General features: G+C 41.6%; 1 protein-coding gene and 1 long non-coding RNA gene across 2 annotated transcripts; one reads left to right on the forward strand and one right to left on the reverse strand.

Moving 5' to 3' along the window:
- The first annotated feature begins 1,263 nt into the window (after window positions 1-1,263).
- Window positions 1,264-9,294, forward strand: LOC148902995 (transcription cofactor vestigial-like protein 4). The gene is made up of 6 exons (XM_088994613.1): window positions 1,264-1,422; window positions 1,795-1,946; window positions 2,598-2,760; window positions 3,258-3,483; window positions 3,619-3,733; window positions 6,979-9,294. The coding sequence occupies exons 2-6, from the start codon at window positions 1,865-1,867 to the stop codon at window positions 7,188-7,190; spliced, it is 798 nt and encodes a 265-aa protein (XP_088850739.1). The 5' UTR covers window positions 1,264-1,422; window positions 1,795-1,864; the 3' UTR covers window positions 7,191-9,294.
- Window positions 4,667-8,014, reverse strand: LOC148902996 (uncharacterized). Its single transcript, XR_016114727.1, has 2 exons — window positions 7,893-8,014; window positions 4,667-5,005 (listed from the first exon to the last, which is right to left on the reverse strand). It is a non-coding gene; the product is annotated as an uncharacterized LOC148902996 (long non-coding RNA).
- Window positions 9,295-12,520: the final 3,226 nt, after the last annotated feature.

Raw genomic sequence — 12,520 nt, forward strand, 5'->3', positions numbered from 1 at the left:
AGTCACAGGATTTTCTTTGTGTGCGGATGAGCAGCGGCAGCCATTTGCGCCAGCGTTCACTTATAGTTGCTTAAATCCGTATAATGGAATATAATTAAAGGGCGCCCGGTGGACGACTCGGAGGCATGTCAGACTCACAGTAAGGCGGTGCAGGGTTTGATTCCAGTTCCAACCACCCTGTGAGGTTTGCGTTTTTTTTCCATGTGCCTGCATTGATTTTCTTCGGGTACTCTGGCTTCCTTCTAAATTACAAAACACATATGGAATACTGATTGAACACTCCAAATTGTGCTTTGGTGTGATTGTGAGTGTGGATGGTTATATTTTTGTCTGTATGTGCCTGGTGACCGGTTTCGGTTGCCCCCGGCCTGCTGACCAAATACAACTGGGATAGGCTCCAGTACCAACACAACCCTTGTGAGAATAAAGTGGATCGGAAAATGCATGTATGGATGTAGCGATGGATGTTTTGAGATGAGATGATATATCCTTTATTCGTCTCACATTGGAGACATTCTGGATTCACAGTAGCGAAGTTATGAACATAGGACAAAAGGGGGAAAAATAAGTCGAAAAACTAAATATATGAGCAGTTGTTAAGGCAACCACTTTTGCGGCTCCACCTAGAAGTCAAAATAAATAATAACAACAACACAAAAGACAGAGACAGCTATTCCTGATTAACAACTTTTCTGCACCTCCTTTGTTGTATGAAGAAGTGATAGTTTTATGTACATTTTTGGTCAGCACCCTCATGTAAGACAGACTTGAATGTTTGGTACAAAAAAAAATATTATTTTGAGAGATTGCATACAGACCGATTGTACAATTATAATGATTTTAATTTGCAATTAATGTGACAAAAAGTGCTTGTTGCAGGATATCAAGTGGTCTAGAGACAGCATCCTTCTGAAAGTGGCGGAATTTTTCCTGTTTTTGGACATGAAGCTATGTTAAGGTAAAAAAAACAGACTGACACACATAACTAACTTGTGTAATCTAATTTTTGCGACATTTTCTATCAGTGTTGTGACTGAGATTTGCAATGTGCCTTCGATCATTCAAGGTTGGGAAATACTGGAGTAATTAACCAAACTAGACATAACGCTCGGTGCACTTCGATAATTTATGACACCAGTTCAAGACCTGTGATGAATATTAAGTGTAGCCGAAACTCATTTAAACCTCTTATTTGAGTAGCAGGTTACATTACCAACATAACAATCTCGGGGAATGTCCAATTGTGAGGAAGCTGTGCGGTGCTCCTGTAGTAGAGTAGTGACGCAGAGCTCTTTGTCCGCATATGGAGAGAGACGCAAGTTGGGTTTATTATGTTTTTGGGAAACTTGACCCTTTTGTACAGTTTCTACTGACGGCCAACACTGGTGTTGGTAGACATAGTGGACGCACCGCAGCTTAACTGTAAGTCGTCGGGGTTGTGTTTTGTTGGGTGGAATAACAAAAGCAACGACAAAGTTGGCGACGAGCTGGCGGCTAGTTAGAACGCATGCTAAAGTTAGCTTGCAAGTTTGTCACCCGCTGTTAGACCTTCGACCGCTAACTGTGAAACTGTTTAAAACGTTCGATTCTTAAAATGGCAACACATCGACTACCGGTCCAACCTAATGTTATAAGTGAAACCCGTGAGCTGGTGGATTAGCTATTAGCAGATTGTTATTTCGTTGTACGCCTTTAAAACACATGTAATGCACACTTCCCGTGCTTAAAGTATTTAGATTGTCACCCCACTAACACGTCCCCAATCAACCGATTTGTACAATTTCAATTCTTTAGGAAAGAAGTTTGTTGGCTTCGCCGGCTTTGCCTGCTAGCGTTGATGTTAGCAGCTAGCCTGTTCGTGTAAATGCTGTTGCCTAGAATGGACCTGTTGAACTCTCAGTACCTGGACAAGATGAACAACAACATCGGGAGACTGCACTTTGGAGGTAGGTTTCTCATCATGTTATTAGAAAATAAAACCATTTAGTCCGTTTTTCTGCATCGTTTTAATCTTTGCAACATAATAGGCTCCGCAAAAGAAGAATTCTTTTGATCTTTGCAACGTGGGTTTGTGTGTTGCACACACGCTTACATAAAAACGCCACGCTTGTGATTTATGTATTGCTGTAATGCAACCTGACCGACATAATGCTTGGTTTCACAAGTCTGGATGGTAATTCCATTTGACTTTCCCACTGTCAAGTGCAGTCTGAATGTCTTGCTTGTCAGTCTGCCTTTTAAGTGTTCTGTTAAACTCACCACTGTGCTCGTTGTACTAAGTCCATCCTGTCTACTTGATATCTAATTTAAAGCAGATTCTTTACTTACAGATAGTGTAGGTGTTCAAATACCTGACATGTTTAGGCGTCTACTTCCGCCTTCACCACAGTGCTGTATTGTCGTATTTATTGAAGGTGGCGCTTGCCATTGATGTTACTGCCATCTTGTATGGAAGAGACTGTTGGGTAGAAATTGCATTGTGGGCACACCTACCTCTCCTTTTGTAGACTTAATTAGTTTACTTAAATATTAAATGTGGCACATACTCGCGCACCTCTTGTAATATTTGATTCAGATTTGATGGTTTATTTCAACAGATGAGTCCAGGACACCCTCGCTGCCCGCTGCGATATCAAACATAAGCGGGCCGCCCCCTCTCTGCCCCAGCAAACGGAAGTACGATGATGAACAGACGAAGGACCAAATTAATTGTGACGACGACCACGTGACCAAAATGAGCAGACTGTTTGCAACTCACCTGTAAGCTCTCCCTAAAGCTTTTGTTATTTTAGCTATAGCCGTGAATTCTCCTTGTCTTATTGTTTATAAAACGCCAATAGAATTGAAGCCCTGACAGATTTACAAGTCACTACATTTTAGGAAATTGACATATCATTTGCGGTGGAGTTGGTTTAACACGTCCGACAAGGATTTTCCTCATTTACACATAGAAGCTGAGGTTTGAAGAAGTCAATGTGTTCAAATATGCCATTGAATGAAATGATTTAACCCGGGAGTGTCCAAACTCATGGGCTGATGGCCTTCCTGTTTTTCATCTCTCCTTTCTGAAACATACCTGATTCAAGAGACTGCTATTGCTTCTTCTGTAAGCTCCGAAGAAGCAAGATATTGATCTTGATCATTTGAATCAGGGAGGAAAGGGAAACAGGCAGGACAGCTGCCCCAAAGGACAGCGAATGGACATCCCTGATTTAACCCGCCTCTACTCAGATCACATTTTTCTTGTTTTTATTCAGGGCTCGGCCCTCTACTGGGGACAACCGCAATGAACACTGGAGCCTGAGCCATAGTCCCATGGAGCACATCAGCTCTTCCTCCAACGGTCTTCATGGGAACCATCTGTACGCTTCCATTTCAGGCTATGCTGTGGATCAGCCGCTGGCTCTTACCAAAAGCAGCCTTGACAATGCAGTTGGGGGCAGCGACAGGTCCGTCGTCAGTGCAGCTGTTGAGCGGCAGCAGGTAAGATGTCTTCCTTACTCACAAGTACGTGCTTGAATCATTCAGTCATACGGAGATAGGTCACAACCTTCCAACTTTGTTTCCCGTCACACAAAAATGTCTTTTATATATGAGGTTGTTTTTGTTCACCTTCAGAATCGCCCCTCTGTTATTACCTGTGCTCCTGCAAGCAACCGCCATTGTAAACTCTCTCATTGTCATATGAATGGCTGCTCTCCGAGCTCAACCTCTGATGAGGGAAAGACCAACGGTAAGCACCTAGTCAACATGTACCAAGAATACTGCACGGAAATACACGGTGTACTTGATTTGACCTAGTCGTTCTTGAGATAGCCGGGGGCCATGCGGCCTTTGGTCGAAACAAATTTAAATATGGTGTTTGCATGGAATGGACCTCGAATATTCAGGCGGGAACTGCATGTGCCTTCCTTGTGCTAATCGACAACATATTATTCTTCGGCCATTGCGCAACCGAGTTAATTCAGTGCAATTTGTAACCTCAGAGAACCCTTTGTTGTAAATTGAAGGCCCTCCCTTTATAGATAATAAAAAACTGCTACATCTCGATATTTAACATTCCACCAATACAAGTAAGTTTTTGGGTTGAAAATGTTCACAATGACTAGGTTGACTTTGAATGATTAGGCCCAAGCAATTCGGATGTGTATTTTACCACTAGGTGTCACACTTGATTTAGCGCTATGCTTCTGTTGTGCATGTTTGTGTCGTCTTTACCCACATGGCACCATAGACTTCTTGAGGCCACTACAAAAGTAATTTGAAGAAGTTAACTTTATCTCGAAAATACAGGGGGAAAATGCAACACGTGTGTGTGCATTCTTGAATGTATTTTTGTGCATACAGTCCCCTCCCAAAGGACGATTATTGGAACTAAAAAGTTCATTTCTTTCTTTTTCTTGTGTACTGAAGACATTTGTGTTTCAAAGCAAAACACGAATGATACCAAAATACCAAAGTCATTTGTACATTATTTGATGTACATTATTTGTAAATCAAATAATGTACAATATTTCATCTTTTTTGCATCTTTCCATCCCAGCTCAAACATTGACAAATAATAAAATGAAGCGGAAATTTTGCACAGGAAGTCAAAATGGGTCAAAGTTCTAAATAGTAAGAGTAATAATAATAATAATAATAATAATCATCATCATCATCATCATCATAATAATACATTTTATTTTAAGCGCCTTTAATGGCTCTCAAGGACACTACAGTCACAGACAGGCGTAGATACTATAATAAATAAAATACAATTACAAATAGAATACAATAAATCAAATACAATTATGAATAGAAACAATAGATAGAGCTACACAGAAAATACAATTTTAAATAGGTGGGTTTTGAGATGGGATTTGAAGGTGGGAACAGAATCGATGTTACGAATGTTGAGAGGAAGTGAGTTCCAGAGTTTGGGGGCAGAGCAGCTGAAAGCTCTGTCCCCCATCGTGCTGAGACGGGCAGGGGGGGCACACAAAGGTGGAGGCAGGAAGAGGATCTGAGGGAATGAGAGCGAATAAAAATTTGAATACGGTCAGGTAGATCCGGCGGGGCAAGGTTATGGATAGCTTTAAATATATAACGAAAATATTTTTAAAAGTTGATTCTATATTTGACCGGAAGCCAGTGGAGCTCATGGAGGACGGGGAGGATGTGGTTAAAGGATGAGGTTCTGGTGAGGATTTGGGCCCAAGAATTCTGGACGAGTTGAAGTTTGTGGAGAGGTTTCTGAGGGACACCAAGGAGAAGTGAATTGCAATAGTCAATCCGTGTGGTGACAAAACTATGAACAAGTATAGCAGTGGTGTGAGGGGTGAGAGACGGGCGAAGACGATTGATATTGCGTAGGTGGAAGTACGCTGATCGGGTTAAGTTATTTATATGGGAGTGGAAAGATAGTGTGCTGTCGAGGATGACACCGAAGGTTTTGACCTGATGTGAGGGAGAAACAGTCAAATTGTCAATATTGAGAGAGAAACTGTTCGCTTCTCTCAAGGTGGATTTGGTACAAACGAGGAGAATTTCAGTTTTTTTCGCTGTTAAGTTTGAGGAACTTATGGGTAAACCAGGATTTAATTTTAGAGAGGCAGAGTGAAAGGGAAGAAGGTGGAAGAGAGGTGTTTTATAAGAGGTTTGCCGGAGAGAGAGAGCTGGGTGTCATCCGCAAAGCAATGAAATTGTATACCAAATTTAAGGAGAATATTGCCAAGGAGAAGGTAGGTGATAAAGAGGAGAGGTCCCAGGACAGAGCCTTGGGGGGACTCTGAAGTGAAGGAGTTAATTTGGATGAACTGAGAGCGACCAGAGAGATAAGAGTGGAACCAACGTAGGAGCATTTCGGTGATCACTATGGAGGAAGGTCTGTCAAGGATGATGGAATGAGAAATGGTGTCAAAAGCTGCGGTGCGGTCAAGAAGGACGAGGATGGAGAGTAAACCGGTGTCAGCTGCCAAAAGAAGATCGTTCGTGACTTTTAAGAGAGCTGATTCTGTACTGTAGTGGGGGCGGAAACCAGATTGGAATGGTTAGTAGAGATCATTCTGGGAAAGGTGAGAGTGTTGCTGGACATTTTTGAACATTCCAGTGAGTATATTTTACACAGTCCCAAATTTTAGGCACAAAGAATGTAAAAGATTGACAACCATTACAAATGGCTATGTTCAATCGACCATAACCCTGGTGTTTTAGTATGCATTTCCCATAACCTTTTCAAAAATCACTTCCATGGCTACTTACTCAGTAACACATTCAAATTGAAAATTTGCGGATTGAGAGTTTGTACCTTTCTTGTCCACTACATGGCAGTCGAAACTAATTTACGGTATATTTCACCTCAATGATAGACACGGGAAAAGCACACCCCACCATTTTTGAGTCATACAAATGATTCAGAGAGGTCTATGTGCATCTGTGTTTATGGATGCGATCGTATGTGTGTGTGTCCCATGGTACAATACTGATCAAAGACATCAAAGCAGTCCACCATTTTGTGTACATTTAAATGTACAGTACGGTTGAACGTTTCTTCATGGACACCCAAGTTATAGACGGGCTTTGCTCATTAGCGCCAGCATATTAGAAGTCCGACCCACGTATATTGTACAGAAACAAGCGATTTGATATGCTTGGCCAACCATGTCTGTTGCTCAGTACACCAGTCATTTCTTTTTCTGAACATCAATGTTGTGCTGGCTGGGAGTGTCACCGAGTGGCATGAGCATCTTGCCACAGACAAGCAGAGCCTTAGAACTGACCACGACTCAAACACCTGCTGTGAATTTTGCTCATTGTTATAGAACAGCAAGTTCTACAAAAAATACTGAAACATTGAATGCTCAAGTTTATAAATGATTAAATTAAATCCACTGGAAAAAGAGTTAAGATTGACCCTGATATTTTACCCAAAAACTATTCGCATTTTGTCTCTAGCGTGTTTGTGTCTGGTTTTCAGCACCCATAATTTCATTTCAGCCAACACAGTTTGCGATCCTGTGATTGAGGAACATTTCCGCCGGAGCCTCGGAAGGAACTACAAAGACACCGAGCCCTTGACCGACCCGGCATCCAACTCTGTCTCCATCACAGGCTCAGTGGATGACCACTTTGCCAAGGCACTGGGAGATGCCTGGATCCAGATCAAGGCCAAAGGTTCGGGTCGCCAGACCCCAGAAGCAGATCCATGAAGAGGTGAAAGAAGGTTCCAACAATCACTTGTGGATGTCATGTTTGCTTACTTTTCGAGCTAAGTGTCAAATCTCTGCAGCCAAGTACAATATAAGACATGGTTTTCCATATTACATGTCTCAGGTTCACTTTTTGCTCCTCCGGCAGCCCCCAACGCTTGCATTGCATCAAAACATTTACTAGAAAAAAAAACAATGGTGGCTGAATTGACTCAGCCAGTGTGGACAGATTTTCACAATGTCAAGGAGAAAAACAGAACAAACAATTGTCCCTTTTTCCATAGGTGCGGTTCCGTTTGTTTACCTACCCCCATGGTAGCCAAAGAAACTTAGCCCTTGCCTTTCAATATGCAAGCCGTACGCTTCAACAAAATATGTTGCAATTTCAATTAGCGCCGCTTTTCTTCTGTACCGCTTGAAAACTATGTTCCCCATATCATTTGCACTATTACATATCTAATAGTTGATAGAGCAGGCCCCCAGTTGGTGATTCAGAACCAGATAATTGAATTGAGACTCATTTCCTTTGCTTTCTTAAATACTCTACAATAATATAGTATTCGAATCCTGCAAGATTTCTGTATCTCAAAAGCATTTTTCAAATAGCGGTATTCTGTCACATACCTTGCTAAATATTTTCTCAGAATTTATTTTTTATCTAACATTGTCGAAAATACTCACTGCTGGTCCAGTTGTACTCACCTTATTTTTTTGTATCTGATGGAAACATTCTGGTAAGAGGTGTGCGTCTTAGCTTCCTCTTGAAGTCGCAGCCTCTGGGAAGGTTGTCAGAACGCAGTTTGCGAGGCAACATTGCTTCATTACTCCGCGCAGCTTGAAGCTACATCCTTGCATAAGGTTGCACGTGACTAAAACGGAACTCCTGTTCGTGTTGACTGTATTAGACAGCTTTGCAGCTACAGTCCTTGATGGCGCAATCCTGTACTTTTTCGATGTTTTCCTCCTTCACCACACCGAATTGGAAAGATCGGGATCACTATCAGGCTGTCACAGAGTTCGCTAAAGTGTTGCAGGAAGGAAATACTGAAAACAAACAGGATAGCGGCTCTCTCGGACCGGAGCTTGACAGCTATGCTGTACTCATTTTGGGCAAGTTGGTTTCTTGACCTTTTGAAAAACCACATGCCCAATTTATTTTGAATGCTATCTCTATTGACCAGGAAAAAGAAACTAATGGAGGCATTTTCTTTTAAGTAGGGCTGTAAATGCAAATGTGGTGTGGCAACAGACCTGATAAAACCGTCACCTCCTACTCTCAGTAACCTACTGTTAGTGTTCTCTGTGGCCTAAACGGACGAAAAGTGAGTCATAGTTTTTCCAACAGTAAAGATATTATCCTAAAGTTTTTGTTTTGTAGTTTACTTTAATTAATCGTCTGACATGATCACACAAACTTAATGTTTGCCAACACTTATTGACAGGGGATTATAAATTTGAGTAATTATTATTTGATTCAACACGAAACTGTATATAGTATCTTATAATGTTTAGTGAATCCCCTTACATTTGCATTAATCCACATTTTGGAGCTGTTACACGATTTCTTGTCTTCCTATTTTACTGTACTCTTATATGACCATCATTGCGCAGCGCGGAATGATCCTGTGTATTTCCTTTGTATTGCGTGAGGCATATTTGTATGTAGTGTGGAAGTTCCTGATTCTCTCCCCTTACAATTTATATTTTGTATCCCTTTAAACCTTTCTCCACCGTTAAGAAATGGTGAACGTGCAGGAACACATCAGTCTTTAGCATGAAGAGGTCAGCAAAGATTCACATGTCCGCAAGACTAGTTAAGAGTCTGACATTTCTCTGCATAAATACATTGGGCAGGAGGGAAGGAGGGATTACACCGACTTTGACTTGTTTGACACAAGCAGGTTTTTCACCCGCACTTGTGCGGTATCAGCCCGTTGGTATTTAATTCTTTTATTTACACAAGACTGTATCAGACTTACCGTGTCATGTATCACCACATCGATGAGGAAAAAATGATGCATTTGTACACACGGTTTCATATTTCTCTGGAAGAAAATGCCAGTGTTTTATATTGATTGTCTTCCAAATAAACACAAAAAAAGAACTTTATGTACTCCTTTCTTATCCTGACGTGACTGTTGTGATAACAGCAAAACATTTACTTGGCATTCAAGCGGGAACTATTTCTGTCGTAAGTGCTTTTGATTGAGAGCAGGCTTTTGCTCTTGATTGTGCACCGGCCATTTAGCAAAACAAATTAGGAACCCAGTACGTAGTCATCTTTATCTTTCTGTCTTTCTTAAAGGCAATCAACACAAAAGCTTGAACTGAGTAAAGCACTTGTATAATAGAATTATTCATGTATCTTTTTATTGGAGCATGTGCCGCTGAAGGGATTTTAAGGCCTTACATGTAAGCTTTCCCCACCGCCGTATTGGTGACTAAAGAGCTGAACCTGAAAATTTTACTGGGATCAACTATTAACCCCCTCATCGGCATAAACAAGTATACACCTTTTCACGTATTCTTTTTTTCAGTCGTGGACGAGTATATTCGTCTAAAACTTACCTTCTGAAACCAGCTCCATTCGTATATGCTCGTCGATTTTAATATGAGTATTTTTCGCGATACGGTTTAATAATAATAATAATACATTTTATTTTAAGCGCCTTTCAAAGCTCCCAAGGACACATTACAGTCACAGACAAGCATAGGTACTATAATAAATACAATCACAACTAGAATACAATAAATAAAATACAGTAAAGTCTCGTTATATCGATATTCAAGGGAGTCCGAAAAAATATCGATATAACCGGGACTATCGATATATCCGACCCTGTTTGCATGTAATTTTGTCCGTGCGTGCATAGAAATAGTATCGATATAACCGGGACTATCGATATATCCGATATCGATATAACGAGACTTTACTGTACTGTGGGATTTCAAGGACATTGCAACGAGACTTGCTCAGACAGCCATCGTCGTAATCGTCTTGTTCAAGTACACATTCGCATTCATTTTTTTGTAACATTTTCAAGTGTTAGACCTCAAACGTCCAGTTCAACGGGTGATGGTGAATTTCATATTCACTATCATCCGGAAGGTTGAATACTTTTGATAACTCTGCCAGTTCATCGGACAATAACGATTTCTCGACAAGTGGAGAGGAGGGGGTGATCCGAGAGTTTGGAGAAGCCTCGAGTTGTCAGAGGAGTGTATCCTTTCACAGAAAATCGTGAAACAGCGATTGATGAAAATCCAGCAGAACTGAGTCCATTTGAATTATTCAGCCTTTTTATTGGATAAAAGCATTGTTGGCTCGGTAAACAAAAATGGTTGTACCTATCATTATATGTTGCACAACATTTTGACAATGAGTGTTTCTCAAGCGCTCAATTGAGACAGTCGGTATTTTGGTCCACTCACGGCGACCGATTTATCCAGCCATCTTGAGTTTGAAGGGGGCCTTCGCTAAAATGACGTTTCAGTCCCACGGTAACAAATTGATCACAGAGGGGGGAAAACTTGACCACCCGACCGTAAACGTCTTTGCTACCAGCAGATGGCAGCATACACACACAATTCAGACAAACAAAGACTTGCGCGTTGCCTTTCAGGTGAGATTGCTGTGGATGTAGTCATGGTATCTCCTGGTCATGTGCAAATAAATGTGCACTGCATGCTAACGAGATGTAGAGGGAAGAAGACGTTGCGTAAATACTTAGCACAATGTGTTTCTCTTCCCATCTCAGCCTCTCAGGCTCCTTACATACATGGTGTTGATATATAAATGGGGCCGATACGACCAGTCAGACTTTAGTTCGCTGACGAAGCCTCTTGGATAGGAGGCGAAACGTCCGAAACCTTCACTTTTGTACAGATGACGGCTGAAGAAACCTTCTCATCGATGGACCACTCCTGTACGACTGAGAGCTTACACAGACGTATGGTGTTGGTGGTTTATGTGTGACGGGTGTCACAACAGTGACTGTCTTGAGCTCCATGTTGCTGCCGTCTTAACAATACCAGACGCGTGGATGTGTCTTTATTTCTTTTATTGCTACAGCACAGTATGGCAGTAGGGATGGGTGAAGTCGCATGGGTTTCATCTTGTGATTAACATAAGTCGTGTCCAAATAGTTCACAATATGCCAAACATTGTAGATAACAAAACAGAATGAACAAAGTGTGCTCGTATAGTGGTTATTTACAGAAAAAAAAAGAATACAACACAAGTTCAATGTTATTTACATGATGTCCCTGAATGCATCGCATGCGACGCAAACATGCGGTGCGCTGGATAATGGCGGCACAGTACAACACGCCACGAACATTCACGGCGAAATGAAACACGACACAAATAACGACATACAGTACAATAAAAACAAAATGAAACAATCATTATCTGCAACACAGTATGGCAGAAGGGATGGGTGAAGTCGCATGGGTTTCGTCTTGTGAATAACCGCAACAGAAAAGCACAATGAAGCACAACTGCTTCAAAGTTCCACTCGACAAAACTTGAATTAAATAATGACACAAGAACTAATCTGGACTCGAAAGGAATCACGGAACTAATTAGATACACTAGACCCGGGGGGTCCAAAGTCAGTCCTCGAGGGCCGCTGTCCTGCCTGTTTTCCAGCTCTCCCAGGAGCAACACACCTGATTCAAAACAGGCAGGACGGCGGCCCTCCGACTTTGGACACCCCTGCACTAGACAGTACAAAAGGGGAAACAAAATAAGATGTTGTCATGAAAATGCGAGTTAATCCAGACCATCAGAGAAATGCGACTCACCATAAGTCTTGTCCAAGTAGTCCTGAAAACTATGGGCGGGACTTCGTGCCACACTGTGCGGCGTTGCGTCACTTCCGTCATAATTTAATAATCTTAGTGCACAACTCCGTTACATATGGATAAAAATAGTACCTGCTGAATGAAATGCAAAACTGGTATATCTGCATCTTTGCTAATTTGAATGTGCTCAGCATCATTCATCTTGAATATTGTCAAATGGGGGAAATATTTCCTCCCTCGCTGTTCAGTTGATACCCTACACAGCCCGCTCACCCCCCAGGGTAGAATCTGCTCCAAACCCCTTCAAATAAACCACTGCCTCTACACAATTAGAATCGCTATAGCCATCATGCCTTTCAAGGAAGCCTACATTCTTGTGGCATAATGACTGAAACATACACATTTGACTGTGTTCAAAACACGTCCTTGCCCAAGACCGACGCAGACGTCAGGTTTCATTGGCGATCTGTCATGAAAAGAGTGGCTAAATCAAGATGACTCATCAGGGTCATGCCAATTTCACC

Source organism: Hippocampus bargibanti, linkage group LG01, assembly GCF_051943395.1.
Source record: "Hippocampus bargibanti isolate YZ-2025 linkage group LG01, ASM5194339v1, whole genome shotgun sequence".
In the NCBI taxonomy this organism is placed as follows: Eukaryota; Metazoa; Chordata; class Actinopteri; order Syngnathiformes; family Syngnathidae; genus Hippocampus; species Hippocampus bargibanti.

Excerpts from the sequence above, each read along its gene's own strand:
- LOC148902995 (XM_088994613.1), top strand. The coding sequence starts at position 1,865 with ATGCTGTTGCCTAGAATGGACCTGTTGAACTCTCAGTACCTGGACAAG. Across the intron at positions 1,947-2,597 it reads CGGGAGACTGCACTTTGGAG|ATGAGTCCAGGACACCCTCG; the intron begins GTAGGTTTCTCA and ends TTATTTCAACAG. Across the intron at positions 3,484-3,618 it reads CAGCTGTTGAGCGGCAGCAG|AATCGCCCCTCTGTTATTAC; the intron begins GTAAGATGTCTT and ends GTTCACCTTCAG.